A 25,435-nucleotide genomic window follows, 5' to 3' on the forward strand; every position below is an offset into this window, starting at 1 on the left:
TAGCTGAAGCCCCAGCAGGAGCGTCACTGAGGATCTCCTGAAAATGGAATACATGCATCTTCTAGATTTAAACTCTTTTTAAAAAATGTTCATGTACGAGAACCGTGGGATAGCCCTTCACGCCAAACTCTTTATTTACCCATAGACATCTGGTCATCCTTGTTTTCCTCTGCTCTCTGACAGCCTCTCCAGCTTTCCTTATTTTTCGGGACCTTGACAGTTTTGAGCAATACCGGTTGGGGATTTTGTAGAATGTCTCTCACTTTGGGTTTGTCTGGTATTTTTCTCATGGTGACACTCAGCTTAAGGGTCATAGAGGCGAAGTGCCCTTCCCATCACATCTCATGAGGCAGTACACGATTTCAGCCTGATTTATTACTGCTCTTGTTAGCCTCCATCACTTGGTTAAGGTGGTGTCTGCTACAAGGTTAAACTGTAAGGTTACTAATTTTCCATTTCTGGGCCTTGTTCATTCTAAGCGGGTCACCACTCAGCTGCAGAGAAATCAAGCTGTGCCTCCCGAAGGGGGCTATAATCCAGTGCTAACTCATTTGTGTTGTTGCTTAAATTGTTCTAGCTTTGGCTGTTGGGAGTTTTTCAGGTTACTTCTGTGTTCCTTTGACATGCCCTCATTCTTTTGTGTTTTGGGAACACTTTCTGGTACTTTCTGGTAATACAAGAAGATGGTCTAGGCTCATCTCGAACCTTCTCAGTCCCAGCTCCAGCATCAGCTGTTTCTCGAGGAGGCTTGGTTCCTTTCATTGGTTTCGAAACCAGGATCTGGGTGCTGGGTGTGCTTGTTGCTGCTGGGGTGTCACTGCTCGTAGGCCCTCTCAGACTGAGCTAGGAAATCCATGTGTGTTTACTGTCCTGCGCACATACCCACAACTGTAGTCATTCTGTATCTCTGCCCCTGCACGTATATTAAGCTAAGGGTGAGTTCGTAGTGATGCCCTCGAGTCTGAAATGGCACCGCAAGTTCAGCCTCGCCTCCCCCCTGCTCTTCTGTAGCTTCTCTCTGACAGGGAGAAGCCTGGCCCGAACCATCCCTTATCTGCTTACCTACTCAACCCCAGGATACATAAGTAAAGCAGTTTCCAAATTACTAACCCTTACTCCTGTGAGAAACGAATTTCCCAGCTAGAGTACAGCCCCTATGTATTGTTTCTAGTGCTTTTAGCCCTATGGTTCCAGTTAAAACATCATTTCCCAGAGTTCCTTAGGTTGGCTCCTTTTTTTTTTTTTTTTTAAACCTCTCTAAGACTTTTCAAGAATTAAGGTAGTTAGGGATCATTTTAAGGCTAGTTCCAGATACTCAGCTTCCATAAATACAGTATTCTGTACCACTTAGACATCTCAGATTTTAGCATTGTCCCAGGGTGTAAATGTTTCCACACCATCAAACAAAGGGAACTTGGAATTATGTATAGTTATTGAGAGACTGCGTCTTGATTGGACGACAAATCCTTTCAAAAGTCAGACGGTTTGCAGAGTTTTGTTTTTATTATTTTTAAAAAATGTTTTATTTTTGAGAGAGAGCAGGAGCGGGAGAGGGGCAAAGAGAGAGGGGGACAGAGAATTTGAAGCGGGTTCTGCGCTGACAGCAGTCATCTCCATGTGGGGCTCGAACTCACTGTGAGATCATGACCTGAGCCAAAGTCTGGGTGCCGAACGACTGAGCCACCCAGGTGCCCCAACAAAGTTTTGCTTTTGAGGTACACTTTTAACAAAACTTCCAATTCCTGTTTATTTAAATGAATGAGATTCCTTAATACTTACAGCTGGAAGGAAAGAAGAAGATAAGGAAAAAAGGAAGGAAAAAGGAAGGAAAAAAGGCAGGGAGGTATGAAAGAAAAGCAAGAGAATCATTGTTGAACCTTGTCTATTCCAGCAAAAAGTTAGCATTCATCTATGGATACTAATTGGGAGGAGGAGAAAAACCCATTGACATCTGTAAGAGATGAATTTCCAATACAATTTTACTTTTTATGCTTAATGATTATCAGTGTGATTGATCTTATTTTTACCAGTTATATACTACAAGTAATGTTAATAATTCAATAAAAAAAATAAAAGCCTCGGATCAAGAAATACAAATTTCCATTTAGATGATAGGGTGATCAATATAACTTTGAAGCAGAAAAACATTACCTATGGGCATATAAGTTTAAGGAGAGAGATGATGTCCACTTTGTGATTCTTGAAAGAAGCTTACTTAAAAAAAGAATGATTGTTGGTTTCAAATTGCCGTAGTTGTTAGATTCCTTTGGATATGTTTTACTTGTGTCAATATTTATAATTGTTGGAAATTACATCCTTTTCAACTACTTAGACACGTAATGAAAGGTTTTAGACAGCAGCTTGGTGTGCAATCGGGAATGGGGGATGGGGAGGGGAAGGGAGCCTGTCTGCGGGCCTCTGGGCGGCATCCAGTTTTGTAAAAGAACCCCATGGAGGCCGCCAGCTGTAGACAAAACAGTCTCCAATCTCTTGACAGTATTTGAGACCTTGCACAAAAAAACCGGGGCGCCTGGGTGGCTTAGTCGGTTAAGCGTCCGACTTTCGCTCAGGNTTTCAATTCAGCTCATTTGGAAAACTGGGAGACCACAACCTTGCTGGGTTGTTGCAGACAGAGATAAATATATGCAAAGCATCTAGTACGCAAGACCGGAGGAGCGGTGTGCTTGTGTGGTGGGATCGGCACAGGGGTCCTGACCCAAGACAAAGGAAGGTGGTGCGGCCGGGTCTCCCAACTCCCTGGCCTCGGACCCCTCCCTCTTCGGGGTGGACTGCGTAGACAGTTCCCCCGCAGCTGCTCCGCGCGGCTCCGCCCCGGCGGTCCGGAAGCGGGGCGGGCCCGGGACCCAGATTCCCCCGGGACGCTTCCCGCCCTGCGGAATTGCCTGGACAGGTACGCTGCGGGCGGGGCCCCCTGGATCCTTATCCCGAGCTGTCCTCGGCGCCCCGGGAGCCGCAGGGGAAGGGACGGAGCCCCCGCGGGGTAGACCTGGGCTGCAAGGGAGCCGTCCCAAGTCCTGGGCCCGCGTCGGTCGCCGTGGCAACGCGCAACACGCCGAGCTCCGGCCCGCGCGCAAGCTCGGCCACCCACCCGGCGGCCGCCTCCCCGAGGGCTCCTAAAGGAGAAGGCTTGTCCCGAGAGCTGGGGGCTTCCACCCACCGGTGCTGCCGGGGCGGTGGGTCGCGGTCCCTCAGGTACCCCGCTGGTGCCCTCGAGTTCCGATTCCGCAGCACTCCCTCAAAACCCGATCCTCGGGTGTCCCAGGCCTCCCCTGTCAGCGGAGCTGCCACCCAGCTCCATGCCACCCAGTCGTCTCCCTTCCTACCCTGGCACAAATGACCTAAAACATAACCTGCCTGTTCACGCATGATGCCCTAACTGCAGTGTAAGAGGAAATGCAAGGAAACCGTTTACAGCTAAGTCTGCATTTCGGTCTGCAAAGGCTTGGTTTGTCCACACTCGAAGAAGTAGTGAAGTAGCCAAGGGCCCGCACCTGGGCAGGGAGGCACCTGAAGGTGACTGCACCCCCCCCGCTGTTAGGTTTTGGCTACTAGGAGCAGCGCGCCAAGCGGGGGCGTGATTTTCTACACCGGTGCACGGTTCTTGGTAATGTTCCAAACAAAAAGTGCAATCAAGCCTTGGTTTTACATGCAGTTGCATTCCTCGAAAATTCAGTGTTCGTTAAAACTGTGCAAAAAAAATTTTCTGTATTTACATGTAAAATGGAATTTGGTTCTAGCCGCAGGTAATTATAAACGGATTTTTCCACGCACATGAATGTGTGTGGAGATTTGCTAAGGCTGTAAGGCCGCAGGATAATCCTTTATTTTCAGGACTGCCCCTCGCATCGCAGGACATTAGCATCCCAGGCCCAAACCACTTCTAAATGCCATAGAACTTCTCCAACTCTGCAGAGAACAGAAAAACCTTCACAAATTCCCAAGATGTCCCCTAGGGGGCAGCACGTCTCCGTTGAAAAGGGCTGAACTGTAAAACTGCAAGCTTTAAAGATCGGATTCCTGCTTTATAGAGATGCCAAGACCCGAAGTGGTGTAGCTTTGATTCTCAGAACAATCTTGCAAATACAGGAATTGTTATTTCCATTTTAGGAATTGGGAAAGCGAGGTTTTGAGAGATTAAGTGACTTCTCCAAGATCACAACACTGCAGTGTATCAAAGCTGAGTCCAACCTCAGATTCCACCAAAAAGCAGTTTCACTTTGGTTGTCTCCTGTGGCCACAAAGAAAGTTACTCAACTTTGTCTTGGTGAGGTGGGTAGGAAAATTTTAGCAAAATAAGTTCTTTAACGTTGTAGCGATCGATTTCGTGATTTTGTTAACGTTTCTGAACAGTGTGTGATAAAATTTCATCGCTCTGGTTTCAGGAGCCACTGTGCATTCAAGACCATGGATAAATACGATGTGATTAAGGCCATTGGGGAAGGTGCCTTCGGGAAAGCATTCTTGGCCAAAGGGAAATCAGATAGCCAGCACTGTGTTATAAAGGAGATCGATTTTGCAAAGGTAAAGTGAAGAAGTTCACATTCCTGTTCATTTTCAGCATTATATTCAGCTGGCTTTTAATTTGGTATGAAAAGGAAGCTTTTTTTTTTGCTTGTTTGTTTTTATAGTATGAACTTTAAGCCTCAGTTAACTAGTTTGCTCAAACTCCTAAGTCCGTGGTCCAAACAGCTACCAATGATTTTATTAGAAAAAAAGAAAAGGAAAGGAAAGAAAGGGAAAATAAAAGAAGAAAAGAAAAATACGACTATCACATCTGGCTCCTGTGGCATTCAAGGGTGGCCTGCAAGGCCTGTGAGATTTCCCCTCCTCCATTGCTCCACTTTTTGGTCCTAGGGTGTTCCTCTTCCTCTGACTGTATCTCCGTCATCAGGTCCCCTCCATGAAGATGCCTTCCCCAAACATGCCGGCCGAGGTAACAACAAACCCTCAATCACTCCTTATTACCCTGCCCCATTTCCTGAGTGGCATTTTTAATGATCTAGAATTACTTTGCTCATTTACTTCTTCATGTGTTTATTGTGTGTCTCCTTCAGCCTGTAGGACAGTACCTGGCACATGACAGGCGCTCAGAAACATTTATGGAAGGCATTGAATGAATGGAGGAAAACAATGTACTTTTGTTAGTCGAATGATTTTGGAGACTAATGAAATAGATTTCATTGAAAAGGAATCATTTTTGTGGAATTCCTCTCAGCATTTGTGTCATCCTCTCTAGTGATGTGTGCATTTCAAAACATATTGGGACAACAGTGCCCATCACACACTAGAATTAATTTTAAGGCAAATTGTGTTGGTTGCCTTCTGGAGGATTTAGGGATGAGGGTAGCAGAAGACCTTCCATACATATGTGTGCAAAATGGGGCTTCTGGCTGGCTCAGTTGCTCAGTCGGTAGAGCATGTGACTGTTGATCTCTGGGTTGTAAGTTTGAGCCCCATGTTGGGTGTACAGATTACTTAAAAATAAANCATTAAAAAAATAAAATCTTAAAAAAAATCCCCAAATGTGTAAAAAATGGACTTCATAAGTTGCACAGTGTGAGTGTACTTAATGCCACTGAATTGTACATTTAAAATGGTATATATTTATGTTCTATAGACTTTACCACAATTCTTAAAAGTTGCAAAGGAAAAAAAAGGACTTCCCAAACTTACATGAAAGCTCAGGTGGAGGGGCACCTGGGTGGCTCAGTCTGTTAAGCATCTGACTTTGGCTCAGGTCGTGATCTCACGGTTTGTGGGATCGAGCCCCATGNTGTAATGATGAAAACAAAATCAGGCCACCAGAACTTAGGTGTATGTGTGTGTGTGTGTGTGTGTGTGTGTGTACTGTTAATGTTACACATGCACACTAACAGTGATTATTGCTGAATGATGGGATTTCACCTCCACCATTCTTTTTTGCAGTGTCAGAATTAAAAAAAACATTTTTTTAAATGTTTATTTATTTTTGAGAGAGAGAGAGAGAGAGAGGATGAGTGGGGTTAGGCCAGAGAAAGAGAGGGAGACACAGAATCCAAAACAGGATCCAGGCTCTGAGCTGTCAGCACAGAGCCCAATGCAGAGCTTGAACTTGGGAACAGTGAGATTATGACCTAGTCAGATGCTCAACCGAGTTACCCAGGTGCCCCATGAGTTGTATTATATGTATAAGCAGAAAAAACTATCTTAGTTTTGAATTTTTTAAATGTTATTTATTTGAGAGAGAGAGAGAGAGAGAGAGATTGAGCAGGAGAGGAGCAGAGAAGGAGATAGGAGATGGAGACACAGAATCCGAAGCAGGCTCTAAACTCTGAGCTGTCAGCACAAAACCCAGAGGAAATCCTCAGAGATGTACAGTCAGAAAGCAACTTAAATGTTCAACAGCACGCTTTGGTTACATAATTTATGAAAAATGAAGCGGCTCTTAGAAATCATGTTGTAGGTGAAATATTGACAAGAGAAATATCACGGCTTCTGCTAATTGGGAAAACAGTATGAGTACAAGGCAATCTTTGAAAAAATACATACTATCTAGGTATATATATACCCGCACACATATATTCATATACATAAAAGGAAGATGTCCTAGATTGCCATCATGTAGGTGGAATGTGGGATTATGAGTAATTTTTGCCCTGTACTTTCATATTCTTTCACTCTTCAGATTAGTTTTGACACTCTTCCTGATTTGCTCCCACATTCTATTTCCAGCACCCCTCCCCCCCACCCACCACATGCACACCCTTTGCACCCTAGCCTCCGTGCTCACCCACAGGGCTCTTTCTTTCAAGAGAGTCTTTGTCGGCCAGTCTCCAAGCATCAAGATCCCACTGGTTTAGGGCTGAGCACCAGGAAATCCTCCAGGACCTTCCCACTCAAAGTAATCTCTCTCTCTGTAAACTCCATAGCTTTTTATCCATCATGCTGTTGTGTGCTGATTGCCTTCTACTCTGATGTGCTTTGGGGGGTTTGTGTGTGTCTGTGCCTTCTTCCCGTTATTAGACTGCGTGTTCTGTGCAGGCAGAATCCAGGCCTTACTCGTCTTGGTATTGCACACAGCACTGGTAGGTATTCACTACGTTGTTACTGGATACATAATTCAGTGGATAAGGGCGCCTGGCTGGCTCAGTTGCTTAAACGTCCGACTTCGGCTCAGGTCATGATCTTGTGGTTCGTGGATTCGAGCCTCGCGTCAGGCTTTGTGCTGACAGCTAAGAGCCTGGAGCTTGCTTCGAATTCTGTGTCTCCCTCTCTCTCTTCCTCCCTTGCTCACACTCTCTCTCTCTCAAAAATAAATAAACATTAAAAAAAAATTTTTTTTAGTAATTCAATGGATAGATACTTTCAGGCCTTCTAACTCTATTGTTAAGCCTGGTACATAGGAATTATAACACCACTGTAATTCTAAGTAAAGAAGAAACTATTTGGGAGGTGAATCCTCTTTAAGAATGTATGTTAATGCACTTAATAGAGTCTCTCCCATTCTTTAGTTTAGATACTAAAAAATTAACCATATTTTTCTAATACAGCACTGATTTTCTTTCATCCTTTTTCTCATGAACCACCCTGGTCTGCATACCGTCACTAAGGAGAATGTTATGTTAGGCCTCGTTCTTCTTGCTTTTTCATATCTCTTTATGTTATTAAATTTGCCTAGCAATGCCTGTGTCCCAGTATTAATATGTATTACTACTTTCTCCCTTTTCTACCCTAATGTAGTTTTTCATTACTTCTTAGCTGAAGAAATCTATATTTCTTTTCACATCTTCAATGCCTGTCCACGCAGTAAACTCTAAGTGCCAGAACTTCAATTGCTTATTTTCTTACAGGTGCCAAAAATCTAATATTTTCTCTCTCATTATCCTACCATTACCAAGCATATTATTTTGATTCTTTTTTTTTTTTTTAAGTAAGCTCTACACCCAAGGTGGGGCTTGAACTCCCAACCCTGAGATCACAAGTCACATGCTCTATTAACTGAGTCAGCTAGCCACACTATTCTTTTGATTCTTACTTCCAAAAAATGTGTTGTATATTTTCTCATTTATAAAATCAAATGTTCATTGTAGAAATTTTTGAAAAAAACCAAAGGGGAAATTAAGACCACTTAGAGGAAAATAAAAATCATTTATAACCTTTCTCTTCATCACTATTAACATTATGGTGAATTTCTCTCCAGGTTTCCTTTTTTAAAGTGTTTTTACTTTGAGAGAGGGGGAGAGAGCACATGTGAGCTGGGAGAGACAGAGGGAAAGAGAGAATCCCAAGCAGGCTCTGAGCCTTCAGCATAGAGCCTGATGGAGGGCTCAAACTCACAAACCAAGAGACCATGTCCTGAGCTGAAATCAAAAGTTGGACACTTAATTGCCTGAGCCACCCAGGCATCCCATCTCTGGGCTATATTTTTTAAATTTTTTAAAAGTTTTTATTTACTTTTGAGAGACAGAGACAGAGCAGGAGTGGGGGGTGAGGGGTAGAGAGAGAGGGAGACACAGAATCTGAAGCAGGCTCCAGGCTCTGAGCTGTCAGCGCAGTGCCTGACATGGGGCTGGAACTCAAGAACCATGAGATCATGAGATCATGACCTGACCCAAAGTCAGTTATTTAACCAAGTGAGCCACCCAGGTGCCCCTCTGGGCTATTTAAAAAAAAATTTTTTTTAATGTTTATTTATTTTTGAGAGAGAGAAAGTGACAGAGTGTGAGCAAGGGAGGGGCAGAGAGAGAGGGAGACACAGATTCTGAAACAGGCTCCAGGCTCTGAGCTGTCAGCACAGAGCCTGATGCGGGACTTGAACTCACGAACCACGAGATCATGACCTGAGCCAAAGTTGGACATTTAACTGACTGAGCCACCCAGGTGCCCCACCTCTGGGCTATTTTTAATGTATTAACACTTTATAAGTTGTTGGAATGATTGGTGCCATGGTAGATACATTCTTCTATAGCAGCTTTTTATACTTAGCAATATACTGTATTTTCTCAAGTCATTCAATGTATTCATGTAATAAAACATTCTCATGTAATAATATTAAATGTTTACAATAATAGTGATAATGGTTACTATTTACTGGGTGCCTATACGTTATATCATCCTGGGTACTTTACCTATATCACCCTATTTAATCCTCACAACAACCCTAAAGGTAGATCTCTTGCTTCATTGTGTAGGTGAAAGGACTGAGGCTCAAAGATGTTAAGTGATTTGCTCCACGATCCTTCTATCTCTCCCTCTGCTCTTAATGCTACAACACTTGGCTGCCTTGATTTGTGATGACTGCATAATATGATAGCAGGTTAAAAAGCCCATCATTTAACTTCTATTTTCAGAAATGTATGTTTGATTTTGGGGGTATGATTAAATACCATGTAATATGTAGAATATGAGTCATTTTTAAGTTTATTTATTTATTTTGAGAGAGAGAAGGAAAGAGAGAGAGAGAGAGAGAGAAATTAGAGGGAGGGGCAGAAAGAGAGAGAGAGAGAATTCCAAGCAGGCTCTGTGCTGTCAGTGCAGAGCCCAGTGTAGGGCTTGATCCCACAGGTCATGAGATCATGATCTGAGCCAAAATCCAGAGTAAGACACTTACCCAAGGGAGCCACCCAGGCTCCCCTAATATGAGTCATTTTTATTAAAGAGACTATGTCCCTTGTTTACCTATATGTGCATTAAATAAAGAGGTTTAGCAATTGAGACGCCTGGGTGGCTCAGTCAGTTAAGTGTGCAGCTCTTGGTTTCCGCTCAGGTCATGATCTCACGGTTTGTGAGTTCAAGCCCTGTGTCAGGCTCTGCACCGATGAGGTGGAGCCGGCCTGGGATTCTCTCACTCTCTCTCTCCCCCTGTCCTGCGCACTCTCTTTAAATAAATAAATAAACTTAAAAAAATAAAATTAAAATATTTATAAAAGAGTTTAGCAATTAACAGCAATTACTCCTAAGGCATCGGAATTCGTGGAATGAGTGGGAAGATAAGGGGAATTTTCATTTCCATCGTGTTCACATCTGTCTGGCTTCAAATATTTTTTAAAATCACAAGTGTGTATTATGATAGTAGTTAAAAAACTAATAAGAAGGGCGCCTGGGTGGCTCAGTCAGTTGAGTGCTGGACTCTTGGTTTCGGCTCAGGTTATGATCTTGTGATTTGTGGGTTCAAGCGCCTCGTCAGGCTCCGTGGTGACAGCGCAGAGCCTGCCTGGGATTCTCTCTCTCCCCCACTTTCTCTGCCCCTTCCCTACTCACACTGTCTCTGTCTCCCTCAAAATAAACTTAAAAAATAAAATTAAAACACTAATAATAAAACACGGCAATGAAGGTTTCCATATGAGAAGGCTCAAGCACATTTCTGATTATTTTCTTTGGATAAATTTCTGGAAAAATTACTAAGTCAAACTCTAGAGGGTTTTAAAAGTTTCTTAGTACATATTGTAACACCTCCTTCCCTGAAAAAATTTACCAGTTTGTATACTTAACACCAGAAGTCTGTGAGTGTCATTTTGCTGCTTTTTGGATAATCCTGCATATTAGCATTCTTTTTGTCTTTGCCCATGTCTTTGATGAGACAGGATATCAAATATTGTTTTCATCTTTGCTCTTTTGATTATTGAATGAGGTAGAATATTTTATTTTCGGGGCGCCTGGGTGGCTTAGTCAGTTAAGCGTCCGACTTTCGCTTAGGTCATGATCTCGCGGTTCGTGGGTTCGAGCCCCGCGTCGGGCTCTGTGCTGACTGCCAGCTCAGAGCCTGGAGCCTGTTTCAGTCTGTTACTCCCTCTCTCTCTGACCCTCCCCTGCTCACGCTCTCTCTCTCTCTCCTAGAAATAAATAAAAAAATATTTAACAAAAAGAATATTTTATTTTCTGTTTATCAGTAATTTTTGTTTTTATTTTTTGTGAGTTGTCCATTTGTGTATTTTGCCATATGTCTATCGGCAGGTTTGCCTTTTTTTCTTATTAATTTGCTAGAACTCCTTATATATTATAAATACAGAACTATTTGTCACATATATTGCCAGTATTTTTCCCTAACTGTAAAAATGCAGTAACCTACCTACATTTGCCTTTTGATTTGGTGTATAATGTTCCTTTGAAAAATAGTAGTTAAAATTAAAGTAGTTGAGTAGCCAAGTCTATCAAGCTGGTAGGAATACTTTAGTTTCTTTCTTTCTTTCTTTCTTTCTTTCTTTCTTAACATTTATTTCTTTCAGGGGGTAGGGGATAGAGAGGGAGAGAGGGCACAGGGGAGTGGCCAAGAGAGAGGGTGAAAGAAAATCCCAAGCAGGCTCTGCGCTGTCAGTGCAGAGCCCAATATGGGGCTCGAACCCATGAACCATGAGATCATGACCTGTGCCAAAGTCGAATGCTTAACTGACCAAGCCACCCAGGTGCCCCAGTTCCTTTTGTTTTGAAGCGCATGTGTACCAGCTGTGCAGTTTAATTGGGTGGAGGGAACTGAAGCTAAGATTTGAATGACTTCCTCAAGGGCACATAGATAGGAGGCAGTCAAGCTCGGATTGAGAAGGGTAATTTTTACAAAAGTCTTAAACCTTAGTGAGGATGAGGAATTTGGGAACTCCCACATCATGTGTGAGCCAGTGTCGAAGAACATTAGAGGGAGCAGTGGAGAAGAACCGGTGACCTGCAGACGCCAGAAGCCAGGGTGGAAGTGACAGGTGAAGCCATGTCACAGGGTTGAGAACGAGAAAGAAGAGGTGAAAGCAAAGGGTAGCCCCTGACGCTGGCGCCAACACAATTGAAAAATTGTGTCCGTAGATGATACATTCAATAGTGAGAACATACATTAAATCGGAAATGAAGTCACAAGGAACAATTTTTATTTGCAAATGAAAAGTGTTGTCCTCTTAATATAGCATCATACTGGTCTGATTGATGTGATATATGACTTTTTTCTTTAAGATTTCATTTGATTCTTCTCCGCAGTGATTGCTGCTAAAACATTGCATTTTTATAGCGAATGTCTTTGCTGCTGAAAGATATTCAAATAAGTTTCCTCTAGATGCCTAAATAATTAACACAATGGCACCAATGCAACTGAACCTTTAAGACGGCACACCTTCACCAGAAATATTCATTTTCTTGTTTATGATTGTTACAGACAAACCATTGATTAGATACAGACCCGCTCTGCTAATTCTAGGAATGTCTTTCCCTGCCACTGTAGATCAGTTTCAGAAGTGGCATTAGAAGCCAGCGAAATTCTGAAGAATTTCAGATGACAGCAGAAGGCATGTTCTTGAAAGCAAATTATCTTTACATACTATCCTCTCTCTTAATATACTCTAGATGCCCAGCCGAGAAAAAGAAGCATCACAGAAAGAAGTAATTCTTCTGGCAGAGATGAAGCACCCCAACATTGTAACTTTCTTCAGTTCATTTCAAGGTTTGACTTTCCAATATGCTTCCAGTGTTTTAATCAAGTGCAGTCACGTACACATCTAGAAGGGACACGGGACACGTTCCCGGGAACTGTGCATGAATTAAGTTTTGTGAACAGACTCGTTTTCCCCGTTTACCTAAATGGTAATTTGAGGCATTGACTTTCTTTCTTCTCTAGTGAGGTTTTGCAGACAACTTTCCTAAGCTCGCTCTTAAGTGTTCCCGCCTCTCCTTAATTCCGACCGTCTCAGACAGGTACTGATCGGTCTGGTGAGAACTCCTAAATTGGGGCCCCCCAGTCCTCCACATCTGTTTCTCACACTGCACGTTGGCGGTGAGATGTCAGGGGCTCAAGTCTGGGCCCTGGTGGTGGAGCCGCCCAGATTCAGAGTTCGCTGTCCTCCTGAGCGCGAGAAAGGAGCGAGACGCAGAGCCCGCCGCGCCACCGCTGTCGGAGCCCTGCCGGGATGTGGCCTGTTTCTCACGTTTGTCCTGGGCCCGCTGTCCCGTTGACACGGCGGCCCAACACCGCGGTACGAGGCGGGGTGTTCTGCCTCTGAGCGTTCTCGCATGTGCCGGGGCCACCGGTGCGCTGTCCCGCCTGCTGCAGGGAGGCGGCGGGCAGCCTCGCACGTGGCCAAGCGGGCAGCCCGAGCAGAGGGGAGAAGCTCGAAGGGAGCAAGTCCCTCCCTGTGGACGCCTGAATACATCTCTTCCGCCTTAATCCACCGCTTGGCCCCAGAGGTAAAAGTGCAAACCAAAAACACGAAAGGAAAGGAGCATCGGCCAGAGAGCATTCATTCACTGAACAGAGTTGTATTGAGTGTTCTCTCTGCCCGGCATCGTTCTGAGAGCCAGGAATGTAACCGTGAACAAAACAGGCAGAAGGTCCTGTCCTCACAGAGCTTCCATTCTAGGGGGAGGAGACAGACAACAAACACGTGTTCTGTGTGTCAGGTGCGTGTAAGGCCGCGCACGCTTTGCGTGGAGCACCCCCGTCGGGGGTGGGTGCTTCAATTCACAGGTCCCGAGTAGTTAATGGAGCCGGAATGCTACCTAGATGCCTTCAAGCACCCACAGGGGGTGTAGACCTCAGTACATAGATATACTGTTTAGCCCCTACTGTTGGAGCTTCTACCCTGTATAGGACACTGTGTTTCTTACAATATTTTACACGTTTTTTTATTTTTGAGGGGGAGAAGGGCAGAGAGAGAGAGAGAGAGAGGGAGACACAGAGTCCGAAGCAGTCTCCAGGCTCTGAGCTGTCAGCAGAACCTGATGTGGGGCTCGAACCCACAAACCGTGAGGTTGTGACCTGAGCTGAAGCTGGATGCTCAACCGACTGACCCGTCCAGGCGCCCCGTGTTTCTTACAAAGTGAAACCTATGCATTCACAGTAGTTTGGCCCCTCTTCAACTCGTGGGCATGTGAGAGTTCTCAGGGCTCTTCTGAGGGCTTCTTGGGACTTGAGCAGTACATGTGAGCAGGGAGTTGGGTTGTTTTGAACAACTTTGAAGGGGCAGCCTCTGAATAAAGTGCCCTACATTTCTATTCATTGAGTCCCAACAAGCCAGAAGACCATTTTTTCCTCATTCTTTGGGTTATTGCTGTCACACCCTCTGCCTGGCTAATGCCTGCTCACGCTCAGGCCTTCTCCGAGATCACAGTCCCCATCAGAGCCCCCTTTCCTGACCTTGTACCGCACCTCCACACTTGTGTGTGTGTGTGTGTGTGTGTGTGTGTGTTTACAAGTATGAGTTGGTGTAAGATGGTCCCTGTAAGTTAGTAGATCTATTGAATCCTTTTCTCAGCACTGGGTCTTCAGCATCTAACACATAGTAGGTGCTTAAAATACATTTGCTGAATTAGTACACAGAGGAACTCTTTCACAGAGTGGAATATGTCTTTATGCAAAGTAGATATTTGAGGACCATTGCCACAGGTACTGTTTTAAAATCAGGGGTCATTCGTACAGTATGAATGACCTCTACTGAGTCTGTTTATATTGTAAGCTTAAACTTTCTTATGGCAGCTTTATTTTTTGTTTTTGAAGTGTGTGTTTAGGAAAATAAGAGCTATGAGGACATTTGCGTTTGCCTGCAGGTTGTTGGGACAAGAAACATGGAGCTTATCTGAAAGCCACCAAGCCTTTTGTAGCCTGGGACAGCTCAGAGTCGAGACAAAGCCTTTGTTTACCCTCAACAGCTTGTCTCTGAACAGAACCATGGCTTTAGTTCAGAACATGTTTGTCTATAGAAAGCATGAAGTAACATATGAATACTAAGGGAATGTAGTGAGATTTTCCTGTAGCTAAGTTAATTCCATTTAAATTCCTTCGATAAGTATTTATCAAGTACCTATTACATGCTAGGCATGTTCTAAGTTTTGAGGATCATTGGTGAACAAAATAGGCCAGTATGCCCTCCACTGTTGTTTTCTGTTGCTGTGTAGCAAGTGACCACAAATTCAGTGACTTGACCCAACACTCATGTATCTTTTCCTAACCTCTCCAGATCACAAGTCTGGGTTTGGTTTTGCTGGCATCTCCGCTCAGAGTCTCTCTCTCAACTGGGTCTGCTATCTCTTTGGAGGCTCAGAGTTCTCTTCCATGCTTGTTCCCGGTGCTGGCAGAATTCATCTACCTCACTGGGGTGTTTATGGCCTTCTAGAGGCCAGCTGCCCTTCCATAGGCCTTCTCTCACCCGGAATCTCTCACTTCATGTCTCGGACCTCTAGACCTAGGATTGGATGGCTCCTGTGCCTAGGTCGAACCCACTGGTAAAATCTCCTTTTCTTTTAAGTCCAAGTTTACTGACTTCAGCTATATCAGCAAGATCCCCTTTGCTGTATGATGTGACATAACCATGGGAGTGATATCCCATCGAATTTACAGGGCGTACCTCACTCCGGGGGAGGGGGTCCACAAGGTGTGTGCACGGGGGGCCATCTTAGAATCCTGCCTGCTAGCGACTGTGGGGCTCACGGGCCCAGGGGAAAGGGTGGGGAGGGATGGACAATAATTATAAACCTAAGTAATAAGCACATTGTATAGTATACTAGAACGTGATAAGTGCCGTGGCAAAATAAAATAGGGTGAGGCAGGAGTGAGGACACAACTTAGAATAGGGTGGGCATTTGAGCAAAGACTTGAAGAGCTATGCTAACCTCTGGGGAAGAGCTTTCCAGGCCAGGGCAACAGCCACTGCAAAAGCGTGAGGCAAGAGCTGGGTTAAAGGACCGGCCAGGAGCTTTTGGGGAAAGACAATGTGCTCCGGGCCCTGAGCAGCTCTGCACGCTCTTGCTGGAAATGCCAGGAATGCAGAGCCCTGACCACTGTCTACTCAGCTACATCTTGTGTTTGTAGTGACATCTCCCCCAAGGCTGAGCGGGCTTGTTTATTGCTCACTAAAATGCAGCAGATTCCTCAAGGTCAGTGCTCCTCTCCAGTCACGTGGCCCACTGCAGCTCACGTGTCTGTCTAGGCTTGCGTGTTGCACCTCCGTGGAACTGGGAGGCACAGAGAATGAGCGCTAACGTGAAGCTCTGACTCCTGCTTTTGTCGAGAATAATAAAGTCCTTTGCCTCTGGCCTGGGAGTTGCATTTCCCAGCATCTGTGAAATAGTCACAGGCTTGTAAGTAGTACAGAATCTCACACTTGGCACTGAGCCCTATGGGAAGTCAGTGTGAGTAGGGTACAATGAGCAAGGGAGACTAGCAGGAGGTATTGTTATATTTTTTTAAAAAGTTTATTTATTTGAGAGAGAGAGAGAGAGCGCGCATGAGCAGGGGAGGGACAGAGAGAGGAGACACAGAACCCAAGGCAGTCTCCAGGCTCTGAAAGGTCAGCACAGAGCCTGATGTGGGGCTTGAACTCACGGACCACGAGATCATAACCTGAGCTGAAGTCGGACGCTTAACTGACTGAGCCACCCAGGTGCCCACTGGGTATTTTATTCTTTATGCTGATTCTGTGTCCCTCCTTGATTTGAGGTGCTAAAATACTTTTATTTAGGGGCGCCTGGGTGGCTTAGTCGGTTAAGCGTCCGACTTCCGCTTAGGTCATGATCTCGCGGTTTGTGGGTTCGAGCCCCGCGTCGGGCTCTGTGCTGACTGCCAGCTCAGAGCCTGGAGCCTGTTTCAGTCTGTGACTCCCTCTCTCTCTGACCCTTCCCTGCTCATGCTGTCTCTCTCTATCTCTCCTAGAAATAAATAAAACATTTAAAAAAAATAAATAAAAAAAATAAAATACTTTTATTTATGAAATGACGGTAGTAATGGATGATATTTCATCAAATCTAGAGGCCATTGGTTATAAGATGCACCATTACGTGTTAATTACGAGAAACAATATTGTCTATTAAACTATAACACAGTGCTTTTTTATCATAATTTTTATTTGCTATGTATTAAAAGAGGCTTTATAGACTTACTTTCTATTACTCTTATGCACACATAAAAAGGCAACCATAGGCAAGTTACACTGGCTAAGGTGTAAAAATTATGCAGGCGGTAATATCAGGACTGCTGGGCCCACAGCAACCAATTAGGAGATGCCAGTGTCTGTAAGATACAATCCTAATTTTTTGAAAGTGCAGTTTAGAATGAATTCATTAAAGATATTGTTTTCTAAGTGTTGGAATTTGACAATAGAAAAGTTGCTTAATGTGAGTCCCCACTATTAGTGCCCCTCAATAGTTTTTTTTTTTAATTTTTTTTTTATGTTTTTTATTTATTTCTAGGAGAGAGAGAGAGACAGCGTGAGCAGGGGAGGGTCAGAGAGAGAGGGAGTCACAGACTCTGAAACAGGCTCCAGGCTCTGAGCTGGCAGTCAGCACAGAGCCGGATGCGGGGCTCGAACCCACAAACCACGAGATCATGACCTAAGCAAAAGTCGGACCCTTAACCGACTAAGCCACCCAGGCGCCCCAGTGCCCCTCAATAGTTTTGAAAGGTCAATAACCCATGAGCTCTATAGCTCCAGAAGCTACAGCCTGACAACGTGTCTTGTACTTCCTTTTAAGAGCGTCCTTTTCCTTCTCTCTGCATTGCCAAATATTATATGTGCTTTAAGACTCTCTCTTGCCTCTGCTCTGAGCACCTCCAAATTCTTGCTCCTGTGACATATGATATGCTGTATTATAATGCCAGTATATTATATTCTTTATGTCCATCAATGGGATTGGAGACCATGAGAAAAATAATCGTTTCTTATACCTCTTCCCCCCCTCCTACTGTGCTTAAACAGAAGGAAAATCTGAAAACATAAATGATCTTTCCAGACAGTTCTAACCCCATTTAAATATGAAATTAACAGTGGCTAGTGGGGGGGAAATGGATATTTAGAGCCAAATGATGCTCATTGACCCAAATAGTTTGTTTAAGATGGCTCAGCCATGATTACTTCTGAACCAGACAATTAATTTCTTGCACAGAAAGCCAGCTTAAGGCCGGGTGAGTTGTAAGTTGGTGGAAAGGGAGTGAAATGGAACCCTTTCTCCTTACTGTTCCTGACTTTGTTCCACGGTTTTGAGATTGCCATACCTTCATCACTATGGCAGCCCTTTCGATGACTCAGCGGTGAGAAAAAACAGCTCTCCTCAAAGTAGTATGTTCCTGGAAATACCTGATCCCTAGGTGAGTAGGTTGTGTCAGGAAACACCTTCTTAAGGCCTTCCTGGACTCCTCAAGTCTGTCCTCAACTGTCTCTTGTCCCCTTTGCCCTGCAGGGCACAGACTGCCACTTAGCTCTTCTCACGCATCCTCACTGGCTCGCCAGCTATATGGCCAACTCCTTATGCAGGAAGGATGGCTTATTTTCCTTTTAGTCCCAGTAGTGCATTCCTTGGCATGTCCTCGATGCAGGTTTGTTGATGAGTGAATGGATCTGTCCCATTTAAGAAGAAGGTGGACATCGAAGTGTTACGTGAAAGGAGCACCGAGTTTGTGAATAAGACACAACCACAACCGAGGGCAGATGCTGTCAGGATGCTCACGGCCACGTTTAAGTTGGTTCGAGCTACTTGAAAGAGAGAGGTAGCAAATGATAGCGATTTGGCAAGAGATTCTGGCATTTAGTGGATGTTCAGTCACTACAGGGCAAAACACTAGGAAGATTAACCCCTGCTTATAAGCCTGATTTTGTGCCATAGTTTTGTGTTCCTTACATGTTTTTATGAAACCACTTAACCAGCCTTGATTAGGCCGCTTCCATGTGCCTTCTATTGTGCTAGGCGCAGGGAATACAGAAGAGCCAAGTGTGGACTCTCTGCAGAGAACCCCCACAAAATAGCAGGAGAAGCGAATGACTGAGTAGAAGCCGTTTCCTAACACGACCCAGCTGGCAGCTGACTGGTTGAGAGGAAAGGCTGGTTAAGCAGCAAATCGTACACACATACTTATTTTCATCTATAAATACACAACCACCTGCCAAACTTTTGACATAAGACCGAGGCTCATCTTTGACTATGGGCTCATTGCACAGAGTTCTAAATATCCTTCTTAAATAGGCACCTCCCTTCCATTTCTTATTGCCAATTTCTTTTCTTTAGAGTGGAGTCATAATTTACAGATACTCTGGGTGTACAATCTTTTTAAAGCTTTCTTGGTTATTTTCCACTTGTCTTATCCAACGTTTAGGTTGATGGCATTTTTTTTTTTAAGCTACTCACTTTTACGGAGTTCTCCACAGTAGTCCACGTAGGTTTTGTAGAAATAATCACACCTCTCTTTTTCCATTCATATTTCATCAGTTCATGCAATAATTATAATAATAAGTATAATTGGCTGAAGCAGATTTGGGAATACAGCCAAGGATCTTGGTGAGGATTAGGGGGAACAGAGGTAGCTGAGCGTGCTAGAGTCTAGTGGCCACCATTGGGAACCCTGAGTGAGCAGCAGGAATGGAGAATGCCCATTATTCTAGAAAGTAGGTCAGGCAGAGGTCAGTTGAGAAGAGTGTCTCTTGTTCTCAACAACATAGTTGAATAAGTGCCATGTAAATAAAAGGTTATACTCAGGTTCAAAGGTCTATTAATTAATTCTTCCTGGGGTTTTGGCTAAGATTCACGGCTGCTATTTTACAGCATATTTCTCACATCTTGCAGGAATGCGTTAATAATAATTATCAACGTTTATGGAACTCTCATTTATATGCAGGCATTGTTCTAAGCATCTGACATGGATTAACTTGTTTAACCTTTACGACAATCCTGTGAGGAGTGTCTGTATTCTTATCTCCACCTTACAGAGGAGATAATGACGCACAGAGAAATTTAAATAACTTGCCCAGGGTCATAGAGCTAAGTGGTAAAGGGAGATGAGAACCCAGTCCATCGTGATTCTACAGCCAGAGTTTTTAACAATCATATACTGTATTTTTCTGTTATATTCTCCACCTTTGAGAACATGAAAAGTAATGAATGATGCCTTTTCTTACAGAGAACAATAGGCTGTTTATTGTGATGGAGTATTGTGACGGAGGGGATCTCATGAAAAGGATCCATAGACAGCGGGGAGTGTTATTTAGTGAAGATCAGGTAAAAACACCTCCATTGTGTCTTTTAATTTGTATTAGGGGCATTTAGATTTATAGTGCCAGAAATAATAGACTGTGTTTACATACAGCATATTGCTGGTAGAGAAATTTAAACCATAAAACAGTGGATCAATATTCTTGATAGATTTAGTCCAGAACATGTTTGCAATTGAACTGAAATTGAATCTCTTTTTGAGAGTGAACTTTGAGAAAAGATAGTGGTGTATTTTTGGACAATCTCACATAGGATGCCCTTGAGATAAATCTTTACGGCTAAAAAAATGTGAACGTGGATGTTCTTTAGCCATTTCAAATGTGATGTATTTATAACTTTACTCTTCCTCCTTTTACCACTTTGTATACTGTTTTTAAATAGCTATCCCACTTTGCTAGGGAGCATGGAAGGCCTTCATGGCAATTGGCTATTTAGTTTCATCGATTATGAAGAAAGAGGAGAGAAAAGGTGAAGAATAATGGCCTCAATTCCCGTGCTCTCTTTGTACAAACACATTTTTCTTCTCTGAGCTTCCTTTGGAACCCCCTTGGGAGCTGTACTCATGAAGGGGACAGCAAGTGTGTGTGTGTGGAAGGGACTCTGAATCGGGCCTGTGTGATGGATGGGACAGGCCACTCCCTGGAGCGGTGCACAGGAATGGCCTGCCATGTTTCTTTCGGCCATTTGTTTCTTTGTTCTATTTTACCATGTAAGAGCCTTGTGCCTATGTTATTATCTCCTAGAGTTTAAATGGAATAGTTTGAATGGACAGATGATTCAGGAATGGTTTCTCTCAAGTTTACAAATTTAGTGAAGCATCCTTCCTATCCTCATTGACATTATATATTAAATTCTGTGTTTGTAGAAACCCTCCTTCCTTCCTATCCAGGTATTATTTTGCCATTTAACAAAAATACCTTTCTCTACAAAATTTTGAGTTACATTTCCCTTGGTTGGAAAAGAATGAAAATTACAACTGAGTCTTAGCACCTGGAATCTAGCCTTTTTTCCTTTTGTTTTCCTCTTTCTGTGGAATCCGGCATCCAAAGAACCAATGAGATTTTAAAATAGTTTAAGGAAATCTTTACAGGCATAGAACACATTTTTACAAAGAGGTTCATGACCAGCTAAGAGAAAATAAAATCATGACTAGGAGATGAAATTATGTGTTAAAAGTAAAATATTTGTTGTTTTTATATTAGATACGTATATATTGATATTTCGCTAAAATTTTTAATAACCTCACCAATTCTCTGCTTCTTCCTCTTTCCCCCTCTGCCCTGGACACCCTCTTTCCACTGAAAAGGAAACACTCATTGCACCAGGGTTATCAGGAAATGCTGCTTCTCTATGATCCTAATGCAGTTAGCAAACTAGTGTTAAGAAAAAAGAAAATCATGAACTGCCTCTCTTCTGTCCTCTGCTTCTACTTCTCTTTTTTGGTATGTGGAGCTCCCTTTGATGCCAGCGCATTCAGATTGCCTTTTGTGCCCTCCATTTTTCTAGCTATAAAAAGAGAATAATGTGATGAGATGGTATAATTTGTAGTTTCGTTCATGTAAGTATACACGCACGGATGTGTTAGTTCTCTCTTTTTGCATATTATCATGAAGACATTTCAACGGTGACCAGACTACTGACCAGTTTTGTTTTATGTTCCCTCTATAGATTCTGAGTTGGTTTGTACAGATTTCTCTGGGACTAAAATATATTCATGACAGGAAGATCTTACACAGGGACATAAAAGCACAGGTAAGAGCTCAGACAGAAGATCAAGACAGAAACTGTTCTTTTTTGTTTTCTTTAAACATCTCCAACAACATAGCACTTTCTCTATTTATAGAACATTTTTCTTAGTAAGAATGATATGGTTGCAAAGCTCGGGGACTTCGGGATAGCAAGAGTTCTAAACAAGTAAGTACTTTTAAAAATCCTTTGCTTTCTATTCATAGCAGCCAAAATATGTATTTTTAGGTATCATGAATTAAGAAGATATTAAAAGCCTGGCTTCCAGATAATTTGAGATAACTATTTCTATAAATGCCTTAAGTCATTCAGATGAAAATTTGAGGTTAAAATTTCCAAGATAAATCTCGGTATAATAGAATGATGGTGGCAGTGTTTTATAGTGTGAGATAAGCTTATCAAAGAGATGTGACTGAATAGGCAGAAAGCTAGTGAGCATTTAGTGAAACAGGCAAATTCACACATGCTCTGGGGACTGTATTGGTACAGCTGCTTTGGAAGACAGTTTGGTGGTAATAAGTAACAAGAGATTTTTAATCATTCTCTTTCTGGGAATTTGTTCAAAGGGGATAGTTTGAAACTGGGAATGATTTAAATGCCTAATAATTGAGAAATGGGTAAATCTGTGGGACAAGCATGTACCTGAATATTAGGTAGCCATTTATATTTATGATTTTGAAGACTTCTTGATGATGTGAGATCAAACCTTGTTATATGAAGGCAAAAATGGAATTCTGAATTTTAAATACTCTGTGATCACAGCCATATGAAAAATATGCCTGGAAAAAAGACAAGAAGGAAATATATCCAAATTTTAAATAATAGCTGTTTGGGGGTAGTAAGATTGTGGGTAATTTTTTTCTTCTTTCTTCACTTCCATATTTTCCAAACTTTAAGTCATGAGATTGCATTTCTTTGGTAATTGGAAAGGGGGAATTCTTTCTACATCTAAAAGTTTTATAATATAACAATTGTACTTCTTCCTGGAGTCTTTGAGCCATAAATTTGTTTTATGTGTTGATTTGGGGGAGATGAGTTATAAATTTAAAAATCAACTAACTTTATTACTCTTGTTATTAATATGCAATATATCTGCTTTATTTCAATATGTGCATTCATCAAATTCGTGTTATCCATTTTTATACTTTTTTTTCCTGCGTGTCTGTGTCTTAAGCCTTTTCCTACTCCAATAATAAACCATGTTGTTTTATTATTTAATGTAATTTGCTAGTACCATGGAGCTTGCTAGAACTTGTATTGGAACACCTTCCTACCTGTCCCCAGAGATCTGTCAGAATAAACCCTACAACAATAAAACGTGAGTTACCGACTATTGGTTTGAAAGTCTCAGTGAATGCTGATAGGTTGTCGCTCTTTCTTATGGTATTTACATAATTTCATTTTCTTTGGGTGTGAAATGGGGGCCCCAGTGACTGTCTCTGACCACTTCAGTGTCCCCTGAAGCTTTTGAATTTATTTAGAAGAAAGATATTTCTCTTCACTTAAAGATACAAGTGATAAAAAGAACATTGAAAATTGCAGTCACTGCGATATCTGTCTTTCTATTTGATTTTCATACCTTCTCAAGCTATTTAGCCTGATACAGGAAAGCATTGTGGGTGGGTCAGATAGAAGGCAGTGAGGTCTGGTGGCAGAGCTCTGGGTCAGGCCCTGTCACCAACTCAAGCACGTCAGTTAACCTCTGTGGGCCTCAGCTCCCCTAGCAGTAACAGACAGTGTTGGCCAGGTAATTGTTAAGGTATCTTCCAGCTTTAAAACCCAACTAGTTCTATGAATGTGATACCAGAGTCCACTGTTCAGGAGTAATATTGATATATACACTGTAGTAAAAGGTGAACAAAGGTAGTTTTTATTTCTATGTAAGGAGAAGGGAAGAAATCAAAATCAAAGCTGGTTGCCAGGTGAACTAGTTGGCTTATCAGGAAGACTGATTTCCTTCTGGGAGCTAATTTTCCATTTGTTCAGGAAAATCCCCAAGAGATGTTTGGCTGTTTGACTTTGCAAGAGATAAGTGGAGGGCAAAGCCCAGATGGCAGAGATTTCTAAAAAAGAATTGTAAACACTTCTCTGCATACCAGAAAAATGGGCTTTTTTTTTTTTTTTTTTTAATAGCCTCTAATACCAAGAAGGGGTTTGGCCTCAAGTTAAGCAGGAAGGCAGCTGGTGTGGCCTGGGTGGGAGGGCAGGCTGTCCAGAGAAGAACCCCGGGTCAGCAGCAGTTTTGTTTCCTTGTGCTGCTTTTTAAGAAGTTGAACCACCATTTAAGTAAGCTGATTTGGTGCTTTTGATAACTGGAAGACCTTAGCAAATCCAGCTGGGTAGCCCCGCTTTAGCTCAGAAAACACACAGGGTGCTGTGAGACTTGTAAACGGTCCCCTCCAGCCCGGAGGCTGCATTCGCTGGCGGACCACGCTGGCCACAGAGGGCGCTCTGGGACAGGAGAGGATGTGGACCCACAGATGACTCGGTGAAGACAAAATTCTGTGTGGTCGTGGGAAGTAGCCAGTGAGTTTCTAGAAAGTCTTAGAAAAACGCTAGGAAGCAGTTGGAAGTGGTTTCCTGCCTATTCTGTAATCACCCTTCGTTTCCTCAAGGCTTTAGGGTGACTTTCTCTGCTCTTCCTGCACACAGAGGAAGTACTGCCAAGTAGTGGAGCCGTTTTACTCCCTGTACTGGATCCTTGTTTTGACTTTTGCACTTCTCATTCTCTTTTCTTTTCTTTTCTTTTCTTTTTTTTAGATTTAATGATTTTTGTTCCATAAGGTAACTCGTTATTAAGCCAATCATATATAAATACAAAGCACTAAAGAGCAAGTGTCTAGTCATATACTGTTAGCGCATTGTTCAGTTTACGGAGTACCAAATACCATGTCCTCACTTCATAGACTTTGGCTCTGTCAATAGGCTGGAGTAGAATATACCTTTCTAAATCAACCCAGTTTTACCCTTTGACTCAAAACAAATCCATATTTAAGTCCTGCCTCCTTCCTCCAAATTGCTCAAAATCCCATATACGCACACATTTTCTTTGAGGACATGAAGCTGAAGTAAACACTGAGCGCTCAGATTGTAGCAAAGCTTGTATACCTTTTGTTTCCTCGGATTCTGACAAACTACATATTGTTTTAATTTTACCTCTTAGGAATAAGAATAGATAATTTATGTGAACATATTTGTAAAAAACTGGTCAACCTCAGGGTGCCTGGGTGGCTCAGTCAGTTAAGCATCTGACTTTGGCTCAGGTCATGATCTCACAGTTTGTGGGTTCGAGCCCCGCATCAGGCTCTGTGCTGACAGCTCAGAGCCTGGAGCCTGCTTCAGAGTCTGTGTCTCCCTCTCTCTCTCTGTCCCACCCCCCACTCATGCTCTGTTTCTCTCTGTCTCAATAATAAATAAACATAAAAAAAATTTAAAAAAATGGTCAACCTATAAAGCTGTAAAGATACACAAATCCAAAGCACTGTGAGGATAAAGCCTTTAATTGAAAATTATGGATATTTCTTGGGATGTGAACTCTTATCTTCCCCAGGGATATTTGGTCTCTTGGCTGTGTCTTATATGAGCTTTGCACACTCGAGCGTCCGGTAAGTGTGTTAATTGTCAATTTAATCTTGAATTATGGAAACTATGTGAGTGAAATTAACTTTTGAGAGGAAAAAGGTTAATATTTGGAGTTATTAGATTATTAAAAATTATATGGACAAGCTATTAAGATGAATGATCG

The 25,435-nt window shown here is 42.7% G+C and overlaps 1 protein-coding gene across 1 annotated transcript in view; it reads left to right on the forward strand.

The window, feature by feature from the left end:
• The first annotated feature begins 4,425 nt into the window (after window positions 1–4,425).
• NEK5 (NIMA related kinase 5) overlaps window positions 4,426–25,435 on the forward strand; it is a 68,251-nt gene continuing 47,241 nt past the window's right edge. Inside the window, exons 1-7 of the mRNA XM_077752664.1 lie at window positions 4,426–4,542; window positions 12,322–12,418; window positions 19,853–19,950; window positions 21,613–21,696; window positions 21,788–21,858; window positions 22,922–23,008; window positions 25,241–25,295. Of these exons, the coding sequence (XP_077608790.1) occupies window positions 4,426–4,542; window positions 12,322–12,418; window positions 19,853–19,950; window positions 21,613–21,696; window positions 21,788–21,858; window positions 22,922–23,008; window positions 25,241–25,295 (609 nt within the window). The remainder of the gene's footprint in view (window positions 4,543–12,321; window positions 12,419–19,852; window positions 19,951–21,612; window positions 21,697–21,787; window positions 21,859–22,921; window positions 23,009–25,240; window positions 25,296–25,435) is intronic.

This window comes from Crocuta crocuta, unplaced genomic scaffold (assembly GCF_008692635.1).
Source record: "Crocuta crocuta isolate KB4526 unplaced genomic scaffold, BGI_CrCroc_1.0 scaffold190, whole genome shotgun sequence".
Classification (NCBI taxonomy): domain Eukaryota; kingdom Metazoa; phylum Chordata; class Mammalia; order Carnivora; family Hyaenidae; genus Crocuta; species Crocuta crocuta.